Consider the following 22,835-nt stretch of genomic DNA (forward strand, 5'->3'; position numbering starts at 1 on the left):
GCCCCCTGCCTCGGGGAGGACTCGCACGGCATGCTGGGACTTGTAGTCCTTTCCCCACCCTTACCTTCTACGGAGGCCCTCGGCGGAGGGAGGCAGCAAAACTACAACTCCCAGAGGCGGGAGGGGCGCGCCCTGAGCCCGCCCGGGGAAGGAGGGCGGTCCCGCTGGGTCGGGCCGCGTGGGCAGGGCTTCTCGCCGCCTATCGCTCCCCCGCAGAACTCGTTTGCCTTCGGCCCGGGAGCTCGGGCCGGGAGGACGAGCCCGGGGCGGACGGGAGGCATCGCTCGGGGCTCGGCGGCGCGCGCCCGTGGCGCTCGCGTGGGCAGGGGGAGGCGAGGGCTGAACGAGCCTCTGGGAGCGGGCCCGCAGCGCGGGCATTCGGCGTCCCCGCGGGCGCGAGGAGCGGGAGCCGCCTGCCCCCCGGCCGGGGAGGGGCGGCCTGAGGGCGGCGGGGTGCGCGCCGTGCGGTCCCTGCTCGCCGCTTCCCGCTGGAGATGAGGAGGCGGCCGCTGCTGCCTCCGGGTCTGGCTGCGGGGGATAAGCCTGGGTAAAGGCTCCACCGATATCTTTTAACGGAGGCGGGGGTGAAGCGAGGTCCCGGCGTGCGGAGGGGCTCCGGGCAGAGCGAGGGCCGGGGGCCGGGAGGATGGTAAGGGGCCGACGGGGTCCCGGCACAGCTCTCGCCCTCCGCCCCTCTGCCGCTCAGCCCCGCTGCCTCCCTGCGTGCGCGGGGCCGAGGCGGCGGCGGGGACCTGTTGTGCCGGGGGAGGCGGGGGCTACGGCGGCCGGCGCCGCCCGGGGCGCGGGGCGGGGACGCGGTTCCGCTCGGCGCCGCGGCGGAGAGGGGGGGATGAGGCGCTGCCGCCCGGCTGCCCGCCGGCCGCCCGCCCGGCCCCGGCCCTGAGCCAGCGGCCGCCGCTCCTCCCCGGCCGGAGGGCAGCGCCGGGAGGGAGTCGGAGCCGCGCCGCGCGCGCTGCTGGCTTTTTCTTTCTTTAATGATTTGTCACGCGTGTCTCTTGGGGGAGCGTTTTAGCAATGGTCATTTTTAGCAGTGAAATCTGCTGCGCGAAGGAGGATTATACCAAATCGCTATGAATGATAGACTCGATTGCTAAACCTTGCCTTGGCCAACCTCCTGACCTGCGGAGAGGGCTCTCGGGGTGTGCGTGGGAAGGAAGAAACACCCTCCCCTTCGAAAATAAACTCGGAGAAGAGAAAGCCTGATCCTTGTTTTAAATTTTATTTTTGGACAGCTGAACTGCTTCGTAATTTTTTTTTTCTTTTTTGGTCTCGTTTTGTCATAATTTGCTTTACAAAGGATTCCCCTACGTGATGGTTTTGTAACTGGTGGAGGAAGGAAGGACCCCTCGGAAGTGTTTGTGATATGACAGCTTTGGTTCCCGAAGAATTAAACCGTGTGTGCATAGTGCCCCTATTGCTGCTGTGGTAGCGGAACTCATTTCTTTAACTGGGACTGGAGGAGAGGGCTGCCTCGGTCAGCAGGAGCCTTGCACAGATTTATATCCCGTGTACTTCTTGGTGGGGTTCTCCCCACACCGTACTCTCTCTTGATGACACCTGGAGGTGGCAGTGGGCCCATGAAAGACTGCGAATACAGTCAGATCAGCACACACAGCTCTTCGTCTCCCATGGAGTCTCCCCATAAGAAAAAGAAGACAGCTCCCAAGAGAAAATGGGAGGTTTTTCCTGGAAGGAACAAATTTTTCTGCAATGGGAGGATCATGATGGCTCGGCAGACCGGGGTCTTCTACCTGACTCTCGTGCTCATCCTGGTCACCAGCGGGCTGTTCTTCACATTTGAGTAAGTGCCGTTAAAGTCTTCGTATCTTTCCACTTTGCCTGTTATTATTTATCTGCTGTCCGAAAGCAGTACGAGGGCGTTTAATCAGGTGTCATAGAGGGTGCTGGCTGGCATCGGCTAATGTTGATTTATGTAACTGAAAATATCATCTGGTACGATGCTGAGGGTTATGCGCTGCTGTTCTGCTCTGTAGAAAAACTGAGGTTTGAGACTGAGCGTGGTAGGGCTCTTGTGCTGCAGGTTTCCAGCTCCTGTTGCAGGAGGAGTGTACAACAACAGGTTTGGGACATCAGGACACGGGAGAGCTTCTTGTCTGTCGCTTGTTCTTCTGAGAGTCAAAACTGACATGTAAAAACTCTAACCTGTTGTCACAGAGCCGAGCGCAAGAGAAGCAGTATCTTTTGTTAGTTCATAAATGAGTCGGTTTTTATTTTTCCCTCTTGAAATCATTTAACAGCTTGGGGATGAGATTTCCAGGTTAGTTATAAAGAGGCAGAGCTGTACAACTCTGTCCATACAAAGCTGTCTGCCAGTAAGTAACAGCGTTACCTTCAGTCTGTGGTGGTAACTACACGCCATGAGTTTGATCTTATCGAAACCTATGTTTGCTTTAGATTTTTAGATGTATTTTGTAAGCAGGCTTCTGGTGTCCTCCTAGGGCCTTTTTCTCTGTTTCTGTGAATCTTTAGGAATCCTTCCTGTCTCTGTCAAGTGAACACGCAGTGATAGCAAATCCAAAATGCTGGGTTTTTTTTTTGTACTTATGTTGGGATGGCGTAATTAAGAATGCATGATGAGAATTAGGTACTCGATAGGAGAAATGCCATTCCTCTTTTTTTTATTTTAAAGCTTGGAGTGCTTTAAGTGCTCGCCCTGCTAAAATACTTGCTGTAAGAATTACTGAATTCCTTTTAAAGTGCTAGTCCTACTGCAGCTGCTCAAACAACTGTAGCTTGGTTTGTGGTTTGTGGCAGGAAAAATAGAGGTAGGTTTGAGCAGCCTAGATCACTACATGGTGTCTTCTAAAGAAGATAGTGGTGTTAGTGAACTCTAAATTGTGCCAGATAAATGTACATCCTCTTAATGAGCTAGTAACATTTGGGAAGGTAAAAATGCTCAGCGTGTGACTGGAGGCTAAATATATATACGTGAACTCTACAGGTGAATTGTCTTCTGTGGGCTCTGGATGACTTTAGAGGGATTTGTTCATTGTAAATCTGCAGACATTGTGAAACTTCCTGAGCATCTTCTGAGTAGTTGGAATAACATGGTGATGTTGTGTAAGCACACTTGCAGTAAGCGGACTTTGCTACTTTTAAGGAGGAATCAAACGTGTGTGCTGATGGTACTGCATCAGGAGTGGGTGCTGCTCTCTCCTGTTTGGCGTGGTTGGGCCTCATTTTGGAATTGAGGGCTGACACCTGCCTCTGTGTGCAGTCTCATCGTCATCAGTAAACCCTCTGAGGGTAAGTTCTGGTCTTTGGCAAATACCAGAATGTAAATGTAGGATCAGAACTATAATGCTTTATAGTCATGGTTGTAAAACTTATTTATTAAGCAACTGCTTACAGCTTTTTTTATATATATTTTAACAGTTGGATCCTTCAGAGATAAATGTTCTCTGCAATTGCATGACTCAGAACTGCTAATGCAGGAAGAGCTGGTAGCTCACCTGATTTCATTACTGCTGTGGGTTATGCATTCTGCCGGAGTCAAATACCACCACTGTGTCTTAGAGGTTTTTTGCAGTGTAGCTTTATGTGAAGAACTATGCTTGATGTTAGGTTATGGCATTTTAGTATAAAATTGCTAGAAGTCTTGAAGCAGAGACAAATCTTTGGCTTCTTCTAACTATGTAAAATTCTGTGCATGTATACTGCTCTTTGGTCATTCTTGCGTTGCTTGCATTCTCATTTTAAGGAAATGAGTAGAGTGAAGAGGGTATGGCAATGATACTTAATTTTTGTCGTGATAAGGTAGGCTTGGTCTTTAAGTGGTATTTAGGCTGAAATTATGCCTATCTTCTGAAGACTAAATCAAAACCAACCACGCCCACCACCACTCCAGCCTTAAGACTGAGAAGCGTTCAGCATTCTTATGGTGTTAGAACTGGGACAGGTTGATAACCTCACAGAGGAAAAAGGGAGCTTCTTGTTTAGACAGTGTTATTCTGAAGCAGTTTCTAATTGTATCACTTGTTAGAGGCCCAAAGTTGCTATTTAATGATGGGTTGAGGACGTCTTGAGTTAGATGTCCCTTCTGTTACTTGACTGATTCGATTAGGAAGCTGCTGCTCAGCCAGCAGTCTACAGACTGGGATGGAAATGCGCTTCACTCCTTTGCGTACGCGTGAACCCAAGTGATTTCTAAATAGATGTATATCTTCTTTATCTGAACTGTTAGCTGAAGCTGTCATTGAAGAGAAAGATATGGTGTATGTTCTTGTGATTGATCTTCTTGCTACTACTGGAAGAAATGATTTTATTCACTTAGGTTTTGGAAACTGGAAAATATGTACTGACTTTCAAAGTCATTCCCCGTTTGCAGGCAGTGAACAGGGGAAGTAGGAAAGAGAGGAATATGACAGCTTATTTCTGAGAAAGTGTTGTGCTTTGTCCTTTATCCTTTTGGTTTCATTTGTTCCTCTAACAGAGTTTTCTCATACCTCTTGTTTTACTCTGACACCCATTCATCCTGAGCTGTCTCATGTGCTTTTGACTCATCGCCAGGGTAGAAATGCATTTCTGTGAATCAACAAATTGTAGCTCTCCAAAAGCAAACATACATAATACACCTTGACCTGTATAGCTTTTGACATGTAACCATGCCTTTGAAATCTTTACGTTTCTTCGTGTTTGTGCTTCTGTGCTTTTCCCTGCTTGCTTTTTTCCAAGCTCCTGATTTGTTATTTTTATTCCTTTTTCTCAGTTGGTATTTCTCTCAAATATTCTAAGAATGTCACAACTTCCTTTTATCATTTCACTCTTTTTCATTTTCAAAGAGGTAAGCCAGAATGTGCTTTAAAACAAAACAACAAATAAATAGGAATCTTCCAACACAGTAAGCTTTCAAACTGCTAAAATATAATTGCTGCCCCTGCCCCCTTCCAAAGGAAGAGAATGCAAATAGGCAGTTTTATTTGTGTAACTTGTCTATTAAGTGTTACGTAGTATACTGCAAGTACTTTTGGGACCCAACAGATATGCTGTGCTTGAGGTACTCCTAAAATTTACATATTTCAAAGTGCTCAAGATTAGGCATCACAATTTACTTGTCTTTAAATTTTGAGTATGTTATTTTATCTTGGAATTACAATTCCTAACTCTATCAATGCGATTTTTTGTTGTTTTTTTTTTTTTCAATTTTGGCTTTTTGTTATACTTCCTCTTGCCTCGTGCCACTACGCTGAGGCACGTTTTTATAGGAAACTAATTGGTGCTCATGTGGAAGTATCTGCATGACCAGCTTGGAAAACAAATTCATTTCCCTAGAGCAAAGGCAGCATCAGTAACCGAAGGGCAGATAGTACTGCTGTGCTGAGCCCATCCAACCACTGTATTTACATTTATGTAAAGTCCTTTATTGGTGCAATAAAGGCAGGTGAAATTAAAGCACTTCATTTTTACTGCTTTTATTCAGGTAAGTATGCGTACTTTCAGCAAGAGGAAAGAACCCATCATATTTGGGGTCACTCGGGCTACTGATTGCTTTTGGTTATAGTAAAGCAAAATGGAGGCTGAGTGGCCTATTTAACACAGTAGGATGTGTAAAACAGACATATTGAATGGCAAATCTCATGTGGATGCAGAAACTTCATGAGTTTGGAGCGGCAGTAGATGGGCTTTGCTGCCAGGAGCCACCCTGGCTGCCAGCACAGCTTCTTCATGGAGCAGGCACGGGAGGGACCATGCCTGCACCTGGGCTGCTTCATTTGAAGTTTCCAGTCACGGGTGGATGTAAGTGAAGATGCCGTTTGAGCACAGTCAGATTTTCTCCTGTCAGCTTGGTTGCAGGGTCACTAGCTCTGGGAGGAGGCTGGAGCAGATGGCTGGGTGCCGGCAGGGCTAAGGCAGCGCCTCTCTCTTCTCTGTAAATGTGAGCCAGAGCCCCATCACTTCTGATATAATGTGACACTTGCACTGATTCAACCAACTAGAGATTTTCTGAGCTAGTTAAAACTTGATTTTTGTAAGCATTTGTGTAATTGCACTGTTTTCCCAAAGACAGATGCTGGAAAATTATTTAAACTGAGATTGAGCATGTGCATATGTGTGTACAAATCATTGCTTCCTATCTGCTCGTATGGTTGCTGGCAACCTCTCCCAGGCCTCCCACTTTGAAAGCCAGTGTGACTGGAGGACATCCATGAGTCACGCTTTCTGATGTGCTCTAGATGGTTCAATATTGAATTTCTATAGCACGCACTATGGTAAAGTGGTGCCACTTGCTGCTGCTCTCTGTGATGAGCCTCAGTGTGTAAACACTGATGTTAGCAGCTGAGTGCTTTCACGACGGTATCGACAAGCATCTTCATCTTGTGACAGGCTTTCTGTTCTCAAGAGGTGAATTCTTGGTATGAGGTTGTATTCCAAGGAGGTGGAATGTCCTTCATCTCATAATCCCCCTTTATTTCTCTTCCTCTGCTTCTACAATGAGTAGGTTACTTGCATCTTACGATGACCATGTCCTTCAACTGTGTGTTGTTGCGTGCTACCAATCGTGACTTCAGCTGTAAAGGCATCTGTAAGCTTGCAGAGCACTTCCTGATGAAGATGTCAAAATGGCTTTTAAAGTGAAAATTAACATAAACTAAAATGACTGTTCAATGGAAAACTCCATCCTTCCTTCTATGGAAGGCAGTAGATGCTTTCTAGTGCATAGTGGAAAGTTTTCCCCTACTTCTTTTTTGCTTCTCATTCTATTTTGCACAAAAAAAAAAAAATTGTTAAAATGTAAACAGAGCAATATTTGTTTGTCCCCCTACCACGTTAGTGGAAAAAACGTGAAATACAATAAACCTAATCTTTTGGGTTAATTTCTTCTACTTTTTATCTACCGAATGATACGGCATGTTCACAATGCATTCTGACCAGATGTTGTTTATTCTTTATGCTTAATTTACCATGAAAATGTTACCTGTCGGAATCAAATATCTTTCAGAGCCAAGGTGTATTTAATACTTGTTTTCCTTGACAAGTGACTTTCCTTTCCTTGGTCACAAACAGCTTCCTTAGTTTAGCTGTTTCTCATGGATCTGTGCAAGTATATTCTCTGTAGTTTCTTCCTGCCAAAAGGGAGCGGTTCTGTTCTAGCCTGTCTTAGAGCAGCACTTCACTGGGTAGGTACATTTGTTTAAGCTTTTAAATCTGCTTTGAATGAATTAAATGATATAAACCAAAATCCTTTTACCCAGAAAAGCACTAACAGCATTTGATGTTAGGTCATGCACTTCTGTGTTTCAAGGCTCGGTCTTCTTACCTGGAAGTGGATAATTATTCTTCATTTTTCAGAGTAAAATCCAGTGAGGATAACCAAAGGATAACCCCTCCTATTTTTGAAAGTTGTACCTTTAGTTTCTCTGAAACTGCACAGGCATTTTATGGTTTTATAACACTTTAACTACTTTTCCATAAAGTGAAGTGTTACCCATACTTTTTTGCATGTTTTGGATGGCCTCATACTGTTCCATGGAGAAATCAAACTTTAAAAGACCAAAAGTTATGTTTAAGGTACTTGCTTCGCACTCACAGTTCTACTTACATTTCAGCTTCGTCTTCTCCACTTTCTTTCCCCCCCACACTTTGTGGGAGTGGAAGGATATGAAAATAGAAAGTATAACTGCGTGTAGGAAGTGATGTTGGCTTTGAAGATGGAATGTCCCGCAAGGACCCTGAGGAACTCTCTGTATGGTTTGGGATTGTTCATGTATGTGCATCCACGGTGTAAAATGGAAAGGTTTGTGGTCCTTTTTTGCCTGATGCCATTCTTCCTCCACAGTGGTCTGATAAGGGATAGTGTGCTGCTCTTGTTGTAGCTCGGTTTGATTGCTCTGGAGAGTTGTAAATTCTCACCTTTGATTCTTGACATCCCTTCCAGAGTGATAAGCGGGTAACTTCAAAAGTTTAGTTAATTTTCTTACCTCTATCATCTCCACTACACCATGCATAAGTCACAGCCTGAAGCAGTGATTGAGCACCTGGTGGGGGAAGGCGGGGCCAACCCAGGGTTGCTCAGGTGCATACAATGCACCTGAGTGACTGGAAGGAGTGAAATCAAGATGCAGTCCTTCCCAGACCTCTTTTAAGGGTCGGCAGTGGAGGTGAGAGCATCTCCTGCTGGAGATCCCTGCCTGCCTGAGGCCTTCTGGGGTAAGTAGCTCTTTTCCTTCATTTCTGCACCTGTGGCTGCTGCATTTGGGCTTATTCTCATTTGCTGTAGCCAAAGACTTTGCCTCCCTGCTATTATCATCCCATTATAGCGTTACATGTGTCTTTAAATCTCTGTTACTGATGAATAATACTTCTGTACATCTTTAGCCTCCAGACTGAGAGATTAGATGTGTTTGATAAAAATCTCTCTCAATTTATCTGTTAAGTTTGAGGTTTCTGTCATTGTGATCTGTACAGTTTGCCTGATTTGTTTTGGTTTTCTCTGAGTAGGAGCTGTTTCCCCTTTATGTTAACAAATGTGTTGAGAAGGTATAAAATGCATCTTTTAGAGGCTAGAACGGGGGAGTCATGTTAGATCTACATTATTGGAAAAACTAATTTCCATTACTTTCTTAGAAGGCTGGCATACCCATGTGGCCTGATTGGGGTCTCTTCTCATGTCTGCCCTGTAGTGATTTCCATAGCCTGTTTGAAGGAAAGTTGTTTTTTTTTCCAAAATGTTTCTTGAAAGTAGCTTCTTGGGAATAATATATTTTTAGTGTTTTTTACTCATTTTTAAATTTGGGCTCATGGTGGGGAAAAATCTGTGGTGCCATATGATTTATTTTCTGTAATAAATGCGTTGCATTACTATTTTGTAAATATACTTTCCATTTTGTGAAAAACGCTACACGTGATTAGCTTGCCTTTGGTTGACTTAGAAGTTATCTTTTAGAATGAGAAGGTATTGGGCTAGAACAAGACTGTTCCTTTCACTTCTTTCTTGATCAGAAAAAGCAACTGTTAATGTCTGGGCTTATTTGTAGATTCTGCAGGTACTGACATGAAGTTCAAACTGGACGCTTTAAAATATAAATACCCTTCTAGTGACTAAGTTATACCTTTTAGGTAGCTGGCATCAACGCCAAGCCTTTTAATGTTCCCTTTTGTATGGTAAGGGTCTGTATTGTAGCACAGCTTTAAGCTGTTAGCCTGAGCATCCAAATGTGAGCAAGTAATAATGAGAAACTGAAGACGTCTGCAGTAGAAAATGGAGAGTATTTTTAACTTTCTAAGCTACATGATTGTTTCAAAATAGCCCTGTTAAGAGGTAACAAATAAACAAAACCACCTGCTGAAAGCTGGCTTGAAATGCTGGGACGCTAAAAATGCTTAAAATGTAATATTAACAGCATCTAGGAAATTTCTGTTACCCTGATGGATGGTTATTTAAGTGAGGCTGTGATACTTGATGCTCGCTTAAATTCCAGGCTGCCTATGAGGATTTGTGCATGACAGTGCTGCTCATCTTTCTTCTTGTGAAGCTGATGGAAAAGTCCCCTGAAGTCAGATGGAAAGGCTAAAGTTTCATTAAACTTTGAAAAGGTGGGCTGTAATTATACACAGCTTAATACAAAAAAAAAAAGCACTGTAAAGTGGTTGAACTCTTTACAAATGAAAGAGATGAAGATGGAGCCAATGTGTAATGGCCAAAAAGAAAATTTTCTTTGTATTTTTCATGTTGTTGAAATATTAAAGGTTATTAACATAATAATTCAGAGCACTTTTTAGGCCAAATAATCAGATGGAAACCAAAGCATTTTGGAGTTTCAGTTGTGTTCTAGACAACCATTTCCTTACTTAGTTGTACATGCTCCTACTGGAAGAGGCTTTGATCACCTGGAGATCCTGTTTGTATTGCTGTCATTAGGCAAAGGGTGCTCTGTGCTTAGATGCCTGACCATGGGATTTCAGCAGTGTGCAGGGCCATGTGTTTTGCCCAGTTTGATTGCATCACTCTAACTGCTGGGGTGATGGTGAGCTGTAGAGCTATATGAATATTTGGCTTCTGGGTTTGCAATTGCTTCCTTTTCATTAGTGTCTACAGGGTTTATTCACGTTATTGTGGGATGGTGGCTAATGAGGTCTTACATAATGAGCTTGGCTAATGAGATCACAGCTGTTTTTGTTTTCCACTCCTGCCCTCCTCTTAAGTTGGTTACTGCAATGACTACCAGCAGCACACATTTGTTGTGATGAACCTGCAGTTAGCTTTGTTTCTAATTTAAGTTTTGCTCTTTTAATGAAATTACTTTGCAAAGCAGGAAATTCAACAGAATACTGAGGTTTAAGTTGAAAACTGAGAAGTTGAGACATAAGCAAAACCTGCACCTTGTGAGTTTCATGTTAAATGCAGTTAAGTTACATTGTCTGCATTGAGTTTATACACTTGATGCAATACATGAGGGTTTTTTTGTATATGCTTGTTATCTATATCTGTCCATCTATCTATATATATACACACCCCCCGCCCCCCCCCCCCCACACACATATATGTTCCGAAGAATGGAAAGGTAGGAAGAAGATGTACTGGAGCTTATTATTTTGGTATAATCACTCAGTATATAGGAGTTATGAATGTAGATTAAACAACATTTGCAGAGGGATGAACTTTGTATTTTTGCTTTCATTTTCCACTAGAAAAGTAACAGAAATGAGACTGTATAAAACTTTCCTTTCTGACTGCAATAAATTTTACGTACCCTCCCTGCTGATACTCAGGCATCTCAGAGAATAGCAGGCCTGCTTGTGTGTGTGCCTGTAACATAGTACCATTCACAACCACTGGGCTATCTGAGGACAGAAGCAAGTGTAAGACTGTACTTCAGTTGTGCTGCTGTGCTTATCTGTGCTTGTGATGGGTTTTCATGATGTAGCTATCTGTGCATGTGTTTCCTAGTAAATGATGTCTTGCTGACAAAGAGAGCTTTCTAAGCGTGGAAGAGTTAAACTTTTTTCTCAATTGGAACTATATGAAGCAGTAAGAAGCACACACACACAAAAAAAGAAGGAAAAGCTATAGAGTAATGATGACTTGCATCAGTATCGAAACTCTGTAATTTTCTTGTGTATGTGGGTTATTCAGGACTGCTGCTCATAATGCATCTATATAGTGACAAAATACAACTTCTAAGACACTTCAGTGTTGAATGGGATTTGGACTCTCTCCTGCACCCAGTGTGTGCTGTGTGGCCATTGCCACTGGTACATAAAATGTGTGCTGTAAGGAATGGCGTGTGCTGTGTCAAGAGTGTATTGACTTCTGGTTTTATTGTTGAGTTACTTTGGAGAAAAGGGGGCTGAGGGATATTATTGGTGTGTAAGTACCTGACTGTAGGAGGGGGAGTCAAACAAACAAAAATCCACCAAACAAGAAGGAAGAGGGTTTTTTGTTTGTTTGTTTTTCTGGTGGGTGGGTTCTGTGTTTTTTATATTGCTGTTTTTGTGTTTGTACACTCTGAACATGGGAAGATTGTGGAGTTGCTTAAACCTATATGCTACAGCTGTAAGGAGCCTCCACTGTGCTTTGAGCAGGAAGTTTGGAGTGGGTAATCTCCAGGGTTTGGTTCCCGCCTCAATCATTCTGTCATCTGTGGCGATTCTGAGCACGCCTTCCTATAAGACAGCAGAAGATATATGTAGGAAGATCATTTTAATCTTGTTTTAGTGGCCCACTTATTACATGCTTGCTTCAAGAGAACTTACTTCAGCATTATAAAGTCTTAAGATTTAAACTTTAAGCCTCAGTCCAATAGCATTTAGAAATTTAGAAGGGAAATAGCCATAGTTCTTTTCTTTTTCTTTCTTTTACCCCATCATTCCTTATCTTTGAATATTGCTTTTTCGGCTCAAAGCACTTTGTCCAAGGCTTCTGTTGTTTTTTTTTTTCCCATGCTTTCTTTCACTTGTCTTCTGTTCCCCATCAGATTTTGCCTTTTACCTCCATCTGGCTTGTGCTGAATTGTATTGTTGTCTATCAGGTGAACAAAAGCATCAAATTTAAAAGCAATTTCACTCACGAAGAACATCCCCATATACAGCAGTTGTTGCAATGATCTGTGAGGTGTTCATAACTTGTCTGTGTCTCGCTTAAATGTTGTGATCTTCTCCTTCTGTCTAACTTCTCCAGCCACTTGTTGGCTTTCGCTGCCCTCATAGTGTGGTTGCTGTGGAAGAAGTAGGGAGGCAGTATAGATGAGGGTTAAATACAGTGGTTTTTGCCTTTGTCTTGTGAGGGGGATACGTACACAATTTTTTTTTTCCCATGAGTAACTGTGATTTATATTGCATTTGCCTATATCATTGTGAGTTATTGTGCAGCTCTGTAAAATGAGGTCTTTCTCCTTGTGCTTGGGCCAGGTCAAAAAGTTGTTTCCGTCCTGCAGATTCAGCTTCTTCCTTGAGCCTGCTGCTGAACTGTTCCAGCTTCAGACTGTCTTGTACCTTAATAGATACCATGCTCCAGCTTCTGTAGTCTCAGACAGAAAAGGTGGAATGGTTTGTCTGAAAATCTGTGAGCATTGGTTTTGTTATCATTGGGGAAGGGATACTACCTTACATGCCAGGTTATTCCAGAATCCCTTTAAACACTGATTTGCATAAAAAGGAGTAAATAATTTTTATAAGGCAGGTATCCATTTCTGGATTACGAAGTAGGAACAAAAATATAGAGGAGAAAGTGTAAATGGAGCAGAGCATATTCTACTTTGGTGAAATACATCTGAATCTCTGCATCTTTTGGCAGAAGCCAAAAAAGTATCTCTCTATATCACATACTGAAAGTACTTTTTTTCAAAGTGAACTTCATGCTTGTAGACACGTTTGCTTTTTTTTATGGGGATGGGGTTGCATTCTTACCACTTGTGAATTCAAGCAAAATTTTAGGGCACATCATAGGAACATCCTTCCTGTTTAAGAGGTTCAGTTGCAGTGAGACCAATCTAACGGTCATAGGCTGCTGAAAAAGGATGGAGCTGCCTCTTTCCCACACCTCAGTTGTTTCTCTTGCCTGATTCTGCTCTTTACCCCGCCCAACAGTGAACCAGTTCAGGAAGTTCCCTTCTTGCAGAAAGCTGATCCATCTCCTCTGCCTACACAAAGAAAAGCTGTCTGCTGGTTTATGACCCTGAGTTGACGCCCTGAAAAGTCAGAAGCACGTTATTCCTAGTGCAGGGAAGTGGGGAAGTGAGAAGGAGGAGATTGCCAAATCACCCTAGCTGTGGTTTGCAACTGTACCCTGTCCAGAGGAACTTTGTTGTGTAGTCCTGGTTGGTTATTTGGCATCTGTGATAGTGCAAACAGCACCTCTCTAGGTAGTTGGGTTGTCTATAGAGACCCTGTGGAGCCTGTAAGAGTTTTGACATCTTAACTGCATTCTACTTCTGGAGGAAACTGAATCATAATTAACAAAACTTGAATTGCAATGTCTTTTTAATGAGTTATTTAAAGTTTTTTAGTTGTTCACATCTTTTCTTTTCTATTTTTTTCTAAAATAACCATTATACCCAATTCTGTAGCACAACATGGAGGCAGTAACTAATGCTATTCTTCTTGCATCTCTGCCTGTGTAGCCTTCCAGTTGCCCACAGCCAGACTGTGGAGCCAATATATTGCCTTGCTTCAATAAGAGAACTTAAGGAAAGAGCTCCCAGAGCACTTCACCTGCTTTTGTGTGAGAATAGCTGAGTTAGTTACAAATATACTAAACTAAACAAGGAAAGGAGTATTCTCGTAGTCCTTGCAATTTCTGCCATGCTTCAGCTGAGATGGCAATTTCCCCAGGTTATTTGCTTGTTTCTTCATAGTCCCATTCAGCTGCGTACTTGGATGTTTTATGTTTGGTATTGTAAATGTTGAAAGTTTCAGCGTACTAGGATACAGGAAGAATCATAAAGCAGTTAATGGAAAATTGAATGGTTTGCATGCAAGAGACAGTTGGAGTGGATGTCTCTATTCAACATATGATAAAAGAATTGGCCTTTAAAATGATACGGTTAGATAAGACACCTAAAACTAATCAGAGCAGAAGGAATTGTCTTCCTTCAGAGCTGAAGACAAGGAAGGAGCTGTGTACTGAAATGTGACAGAGATGAATCTAATTCAATATAAGACCTTGAGAGGATAATCATTCTTCTACAAGGCATGACACTAAGAAGGCTCTCTTTTCTTTAGCTTAGACTGCAGAGGCTGAAGTGTTCCAGTCACCACTGTAAATGTTCACCTTCAAAGTAAAACATGTTTTTGCTCTGACATAGTAAGCCATACTCTTTTCTAAGGACAGAGTACATTGCACATTGGTTTTTAATGCCATTTGTTGGAAGCTGGAATGTTGTTTCTAGTACTTGAGTAAATCAAAACAAGTGTACTGGGGCAGAAAGGCATTTCAGAGGAAAGTGATTGAGTGGGATAAGAATTTTGCTTTTTTATTCAGCTCACACTCAAGGAGTTTTGGAAGCAGTCAGCTGGCTGTGAATGAGAAAAACAGTCTGATATAAGAGAGGCAGCTGACGGGATTGGATCTCAGTAGGTGAAACTACTGCGTGCCAACATCCAACTTGACTGAAAGATAAACATGCCCTTCCCAATACACATACCTTTCTGTTATTACTTCCTAGAAAACTTTAACCAACAGTTTGAATTGCTAAATGATAAACTGGAGGTGCAGTATTACCTAGTGGTTGCTTATTCTTGGCAAAAGTAAATTTATTTTCTATTCTGAAACATCTTTTCTGAACAGTTGTTGGTACTAGTCCTTGTTACAGTGAAGAAATGGTATTTGTGTAAGGAAAACACAGGTTCGTCGCTTCTTAAGTCTATGCAAAGAAGGTAACTGAAGTGACATCTGTTGCAAAGGTAATTCATTGTCAAAATGAGCTATTAAGTTGAACTTGATTACAAGTATTCTTTGACTACAAAATAAAGGTCAAAGACTTGGGGAGCATGGAAGGGAACCCCCCACTGAGGTTGGTCTCTACTGATAAGTGTTATGTTACGCTTCCAGAATGAGTGCATCTCTAGTCCAGCTATGCTTGCCTTCGTATTCTGAATGATGAGAAGTGTGACACTACCAATTTCTGAAGATTTTTCAGTGCATAGAAAAACTTTGAAGGGAAGAAGTAAGGAGTGGGCAGAAACTGAAATGTCTGCTGTTGTGTTGCTTCTGGAAATTAATTTCAGTTACTCCAGGGGCAGGTGCATGTCTACAAGGAAACTCATAGTAACTTTTGGCATACATATGGGTTTTTTTAGTTATTACCAATGTATCCGGTACTTTTGGACTACACAGGAGGATAATTCAGTTACACAGCACCCTGAAATGCTAATATATATTGTATCCTACCAATGCTCCTTTAGGTCGAGGCTGAAAATGAGAAATCAGTATGTGGATAATAGACCTGCACATAAGAGAGCAGACATTACCATAAGATACAAATGAGGAATCAGTCAAAAGATATATTAATGTGTTTCCAAAATAATGCCTGAATACAACCTCTGGTACTCATTGCAGTGTAAAAAGTGCCTCAGTAAAGCGGTATAGGCTGATGGTTTGTAAGATTAAGTGAAAGATTTTTCGTTATTTTTTGTGGTATTTCTAATAATGAAAATGCAAATACTGCCTAGTTTTAAAAATTGCACGTTAAAGTGAATTATGTAGGAATTGCTGCATGTGTACAATATTGCATACATGCTTTACATATTAAGGGATGAAATAATTGTTTAAAGGAAAAATCCAGTCAAATAAAATGAGATGGTAAAAAACATTCTAAAGACATGATATTACAGAGAGGCAGAAGTGCCAGATCAGATTTGGCTCCCAAATATGTGTTGTGTTTATAGGAAGTAGTTTTCTTGTGTAAGAATTCTCTGCGGTCCAAGCTTTCTAGAATTGTTTTTAGCACATGGAAGTTGAAAAGCAGGGCTGACGTATTTTCATTGCCAGTTAAGTTGAAGCATGAGGAATTGATTAAATTAGACATGACCTTAAAAATTTATAACTTGTATTAGTGTTTTCTAGCACTACTGGCTTTCTGGATAGGGAGAAGAATGTATATCTGATGGAGATCCTGCCAAGAAAAGGTTAAGTAGATCCTTTTAACTCCCTCATTAGTTATGAGATGCTGATGTGGTTCATGGGGATACTCTGGCAGTCCTAGTTTATCAGCACAGATTTAAGAATGCAAGGAGTAACAGCATAATGCATAGATCTTCATTACTTTTCTCCTCCTGGGGTCTAGCTTTATTCATGTGTACGTGTGTATATTTGTAAAAAAAAAAAAAAAAAAGTATATTTTAAGAGGAGGTCAGAAATGACAGCTGTTAAGGATAGTAATACCAGTAGTGCTGTCAAGTTTAAAAATGTTTGTGGTGTTTTTCAGTCCAGAAATACTTTTCCGTTTTCTTACTGTTCCTAATTTCTCTTGTGCTAATGTTTCATAACGGAAGGTCTGTGGCTCTGGCCAAAGATGTCCTGATAAGGGTTGGATCCAGAAGACAGGCTTGTGGATTACATACTGATGAGACAGTGGATTATTCTGCATCTTTATTATACATAGGCAGGAGTATGCAGACCTTTGTCTTTCACTCTTAATTGAGAGTGCATTTCTTTGACCTTGTGTTCCTTAAGATACAGGAGTGCACGCACTTCTGTGCAGCTCACCAGATGGAATGTGACTGTTCATGTTCTATCTCGTGATGGGATAAAAGCATGAATGCAAAATAAATATAATTTGAGTATTTTGACTGCTGGCAGTTCAGTGTATAGAACAAACATGTCTATTGTTCTGCAAATAATACCAAGTTTGATTTTAAGTTACCTGACACTTTCTGTTAGAAAATCCAGTACTAGCTTAGAGTTTACTAAAGTTACCTAAAGAAAGGTATGGCTGAAATCAAGCCCAAAACCCTGACAGAGAGGGTGAAAAAAATCAACCTAAAATAGTAAAACCATTTTTTTGATTGAAAGGATGGATATTAGCATGTTTGTTGGCAGATAACAGAGGGGTCTTGTATTTTATTCTTAAGCGGGTAGAGGCTTCTTTTGAAGGTGAGGGCAACTTGTTGCTGTCATATGTTATGGTTCTAAATTTATTTTCTGTTGGTAAGGTGACTCCACCTTCTGATAGCTGTGTTGGCTGAAATGGAGTAAAGTTCATTTGCTGGTGGAGGTAACGAAGGAGGTCAGCTTAGTTCTCCAGTGACAGCATTGGTCTAGCATGTGTGTGGGGGATAAAGACTATAAACAACTCCAAGTAATGTTTAACAGTATGTGGTAGTTATAAAAAGACCAGGTGCTGATAACACATCGCAGAGTCTGTGGTCAAGCATATCCACCACAGACATGCTGTGGGATCGTTTTTGCTTCAGTACAGATTTTCCTCAGCTGTGTTAAGTCCAAGAACTAGTTTTCACTAAACAGCTGGCGGGATGGAGAAGCAAAACAACTTTAGCTTTGCTGCTTGTTATTACTCATTACATTACTGCAGTATGGCTTGGAATAAGGTTGGGGTTCTTTTGCTGTGTTCTTTCTGTTTTGTGTGGAGCTTTTTTGATTTGTTTTTACAGTAGAATTGACACAGGCTTATTCCTTATCTAGTTATCTAGGCTGCCTGAAATGTGTGGTTTATTTTTCTTGGGGGGGGGAAAAAAAACCTGTGCTCTGAAGGTTATGATGTCCACACTTCCTTCTGACCAGTGGGAATGAATGTTTTTCTAAACTGCTGACCCTTCAAATATAATACTGTGCTACTGCCTGCCCTCGTTTAAAGCAGGGACCCTCAGGATGCTGAGGAGGTTTCAGAAGCAGTGGAAATGAAGGAGGAGCGTAGACAGACTAAGGTAGCTGAATGCAATCTCATCTTGTGCTGGCAGGTTCCACTGAAATTCTTCTTGTGGCAAAAACATTGAGAAACAAACCTTTCTCACTTTAAAAACAGTTTTAAAGGGGCTGTCTAGTTCTTATGGTGAGATTTCAATGAAATTCAATCACTATTTGTGACTTGCTTTGAAATGGGAAAATGGCTTCTGGGAGAGCTTGCATCCAATCTTCATGCCTTTCTTGAGATCGTGTGTGTATGTGTGTACAGCTATGTCATCACTTTATTAAAGGCATACCTGTAGACTGGAATTTGATGCATGAGTGAATCTTTTCAAAGAAGGAAAGGACCACTGAAAGCGCAGCCCCAGTAATACATATTTTTTGGCAGGGCTGGGGAAGTACATCCTTTCCTAATAGTACTTGAAATGTAGTTGTTCTAGAAATACAGTTTTGCAGCACAATTCATATTACAAATTGAAGACCAACTTGAAAATCTTGTTTTACTGTGGCCAAATACACCTGTGCATAGTATTTTAAGGTGGTATCTTCCCAGTTCCTTTTTCACAGTCATGCTTTAAATTGTTCTTCAGAAACTGTTTTCAAGAGTTAGCAGGGCCAACCTAGTCAAGTGAAACTCATCAGAATAGTAAATTTCTCCTTGCAGTGTTGCTTGGTTAGATGCAGGATAGCAGTTTGGCAAATAATCTGTGATCTGCATTGTCCAAAACAACAACAAAAATAGTGGTGTAAAGAGGAATCTGTTGGAGATGATTGGACTTCTCTTTCAGTATTGCTGAATTACGATCCACATGGCATTAAGAACCCATGCAGAGACCAGATTAGATAAAATTATGTTTTTCAGACTTGAATGTAGTTCCCTTAAACAACTGAACTGAAATCTTAACATACTTTAAAGAGATCACAGGCAATGTTTATGATGTATGTGAACAAAGTTAAATGTTGTTAGTGTCAGCGTAAAATGTTGCTGTAGATTGGAACTGGCATGTACTTAATTACATGAACACGTGCTTGTTTCTATTGCTGTTGCAGGAGAATTGCCTCATTCTTTACAGTTCTTACGCTCCAGGTGATGTATAAGGGCCATGTAGTGAAGGATGCTGTCTTCCCTTGAGTATTGCTTCCCTTCAGTAGGTGATAAATTAGCTTGTTAAACTGAGAAATGACATGAACTTCTGAATTTAAATTTTCTGAACCTCTTCCCTTCTATATTTCTTAAAATTAGAGAACTTGTCAAATAAACTGCCAGTTTTACTCATAAGAATTTCTTCCTTTTCTTCCCCTTCCCTCCTACCACCCCATGAACCTCAGAGAAGTCATGACTCTTGAAGTTGGAATTTCTTTTATGAACAGTGCAGAAAGAATCATGATGACCGTCATCGGTATGTGAAAGGATGATGATAAATACATCACATTGCTCGAGATGTGGCAGGAAGTTCTGACTTGCAGCAGTGTTGTAGCAGGGAACTATTCAGGTTAGAGGTTTGATGCTAGAGAGAAAGAACCCTTTCTAAGCATAAGGATGAATAAAAACTGAATTTTCCTCAGAGATTGTGGAGTTCTCATCATTAAATTTCCATAAAGCAAGCTAAATAAAGCTATCTGAGGTGGTTATTTTCTTGGAGAAGAGTGACTTCAATGGTTGTTGTGTTAGTATTACTCAAGACTCCATCTATAAAATGCTAGAAGGATATTAGCTTGTTCTTTATTGTGTCTTAATTAATGTGGCATTTTTGGATGTAGGGAGACAGGAATCTATGGGCGGCTTTGAGGAAAATGTAGTATGTCAATTCCTGCATTTGTTCCAACTGTTAAGATGTACATGCAGTGTTACAAAGGACTTCTTAACTTCTCGAGGGAGGGGGAGGACTACTGGGTACTCTAAGCTATTTTGAAAGGAAGCTAAAACTTTGTGCTTAGAGTTGTCATAAACAATTTATGTGGGAATAAATCAACTTAAAAATATTCACTGATGTCCTAAGAAAGGTAACTAATGAAGAATGATGTGGAAAATTTGAGGTTATCAACCTGACCAGGTGACGTTTTCCAGTTCTGCTGCATGCAAAAAACACTTTTGTGATCATATTAATTAGTTAAATATATTTTTTTCTTTCTAGTAGGAAAAATCATACTGCAGCAGCAAACAGTTTGCTTATTGCCTACTAAGATAATACATCAATCCATTTTCTGCAAATCCAGAAGACTTTTGATAAACAAATGGTACTGAACTTATGGGCTTCATTTTCCCAGAAGAAAGATGTCAGCTGTGAAATATCTAGTCATAATACAGAAGGATTGAACCCGTGCGTTTCCCCTTCAAGAAGAATGGCAGGTGGGAACAGTTTGCTGGTACTTGCAGTTCCTTTACTGGATGGTCGTATTATGGTCGTCCAGTAAGTTTCAGTAGCGTTGCTGAGGGAGAGATCAAAACCGAAGTGTGTGAAACCATGAATGTTTATTTTGGCTTATGTCAAACAGTCTTGGAGGCCAGTCTTCTAATGGTTGTTTAAAGTACTGAACATCTGAATTATGATGAACTGGTACTTAGAATTTTTTTTAACGTGTCTGAGCGGGTTTACCAAACTGATGTTAACATTGGAATGAGAATAAATAATGGTAACCTCAATTTTACAAGGCGGCTGTGAGTTAGGGGGAGTACAAGCAATGAAAGCATTTGCAAAAAAAAAATTGGCTAGAATAGGCCATTGACTGAGGAGGATAATAGGCTGGTCCTTAACAGCAGAAAGAGAGCTAGCTTCTCTCTTAAACTGCTGAAGTATCTTTGGGGCAAGTTGACGGAGTTCTTATGGGAAATAACCTCTTAAACCTGCTGTTGGAGCAAGATGGCACTGAGAGGACGCTTACAGATCTCATGGCACGACTAATTGTTATACACAATTTTCACAATCTAATGGTAATTTGGGCAGTTGAGCTATCACCTCTGGATCTCTTGTTTTGCAGAGGTCCTTGAGATTTCAGGTTTCTCCTGTGTAAAGTTTCTGCATTCAGTACTGTTGACAGGCTCTTCAGTGCTTAATAAGTGGAAGAGGTCAGCTGTTTGCTTAATTGGAGTTTACTTGTGAGTTGCTTTCCAGCATGTGGAGTCCTGCTCTTCAGCCGTACTTTTATTCTGTTCCTTTGTTTGCCAAGGAGAAAGCTGAGCTTTAGGATACATTGAGAACAGGCTAGTTCACACAGGCCAGTCTTGAAAGGTAGTGTTAATCCTTCATGTAGAGAAGGGTGTTGGTTAGTCTCACCAGGACTGCTAATGATTTCAGGTCCTGTGTCTCTACCCTCAGACCCCAGCAAAGGCTGTACATCACAATGGGGAGAAAAGTGGTCTTCTTGATTAGGGGTGGGGGTTGTGTGCTGAATTATTTAAATCTGTATGTCGCTGTTATGTGTAGTTTTATACTGAGGAAAAAAATGGTGTTTCATGTCAAAGGAACTGTATGGGAGTTGTGTGGAGGTGAAGCTTCAAACTTGAAACCTTTCATAATTGAATGCTAAAAGTCTGCAAGACAGGAAGGGGTTATAGCTTGCCTGGTCTTTACCCCACTGTACTCTAACTTCTGGTAAAGACCAGCAATGCACAGTAACTACTGTTATCTTTTTTCTGTTTTCATGTTTGGCAGTGTAATTGTTTGTAGGCTTTGCAGAGGTAACGTGTAGAAGCAGGAATGTTGTGCTGTGTGATGCTAAAGGAATTGAATGATATCTGTTGTTACCATGACCACCACCTTTTGAGTCTTTCCAAGATTTTATAGTTTTTATCTGAAAACGTGATGCAAATCAATACTGTAATTATCACATGAATGTATTTGAAGATTAACAAGTGGAAGGGATGTTGCCATTGTTCTCCAGACATCTTTCTTTGGCTGCAGTTTGCTTACAAAGGTACATTTTCTACATCTTTGTTACTAACAAAGAAAGATTGTTGTCACAAAGATCAGAAAATAACGTACGGAAGAATAATATATAACATTTTAATACAAGTTACTCATAGTGGTTTATTTTTAAATTCACCATTAGCTTTGCATTGAGTTTCTGTGCTTTACTGAGAGAATGCTGTACGTACTCGGTGTTCTATTTTTTTCTTCTATTAATGATTTTGAAACTCTTGCTGTTCAAATGCATGGCAGAAAATACTTCAGGTTTTCTGAGTCTCTGTGAATATTTAGTCACAAATTTCCAAGTATTTGTTACTATGAAGTCTATGTAAAAAGAAAGGAAAAAATGACCAATGAAGTAGATTAAAAAAATAAATAAATCTGTAATGTTTTCTTTTGATTGAAAGAAAATCATGTAGGAATCTTTTGTTTTTGTACAGAGGTGTTCTGAAGTATACAGCTTGAGATGATGAGCATATAACAAAAGGGATGGAAACTCCCTGCATTTTTAAGGTATTTTGGTCTACTTTAAACCGGTAGGCAGTTGTTTGCTACAACCTATTTCCTTATATACTCTGCTTTTTTAGTGCAAGATTTAAATAACCACCATAAATCTGACAGTCATGTGATTTAGAGCACGTTATGGTTCGCTTCAAGTCAGCTTTATTTATTCTGCTTTATTAACTGTGTTTTCACATTGCTTTATTTTAACTGTAGTTCCCATTTTAGGAGTGAATAATGTGATTGGTAAAATTCATGGAAAATCTTTCATGTCGTTTCATAGTGACAGAATTATGGCTTCGTTATTTCAGATTAAAAAATGTGGTCACCAGCATGACTATTTAATCTTCCTCTTTTGACAGCCCTGGGGTGTTATGTGTGAGGTTTACCAATAGTGCATAGTTTGATTCTGGAGGGTGAGTAACAGCACTAGGCTGGTTTGGAGACTGACACACTGTTCTCCTTTGATTATCATTAAATGTTTTCTGAAACATTTAAAAGAAAAAAAACTTTTTCTTTCACAGTAATATCAACATTATAAAGTATAACATCACTTGAACGTTACCCAGTTTCATTTTCAT

General features: G+C 41.0%; 1 protein-coding gene across 14 annotated transcripts in view; it reads left to right on the top strand.

Moving 5' to 3' along the window:
- Positions 1-214: 214 nt before the first annotated feature.
- The window catches only part of ZDHHC14 (zinc finger DHHC-type containing 14), a 111,809-nt gene continuing 89,188 nt past the window's right edge, over positions 215-22,835 (top strand). For 11 of the 14 annotated variants that reach the window (XM_004935655.5, XM_004935656.5, XM_015284228.4 and 8 more), the window contains exon 1: positions 215-1,822. In XM_004935655.5, coding sequence (XP_004935712.1) covers positions 1,572-1,822 — 251 coding nt within the window. In that variant the 5' untranslated portion in view covers positions 215-1,571. The remainder of the gene's footprint in view (positions 1,823-22,835) is intronic. The other 3 variants (XM_046939709.1, XM_046939710.1, XM_046939714.1) reach the window with 1 other exon arrangement.

The sequence above is a fragment of the Gallus gallus genome, chromosome 3 (genome assembly GCF_016699485.2).
Source record: "Gallus gallus isolate bGalGal1 chromosome 3, bGalGal1.mat.broiler.GRCg7b, whole genome shotgun sequence".
Lineage (NCBI taxonomy): Eukaryota > Metazoa > Chordata > Aves > Galliformes > Phasianidae > Gallus > Gallus gallus.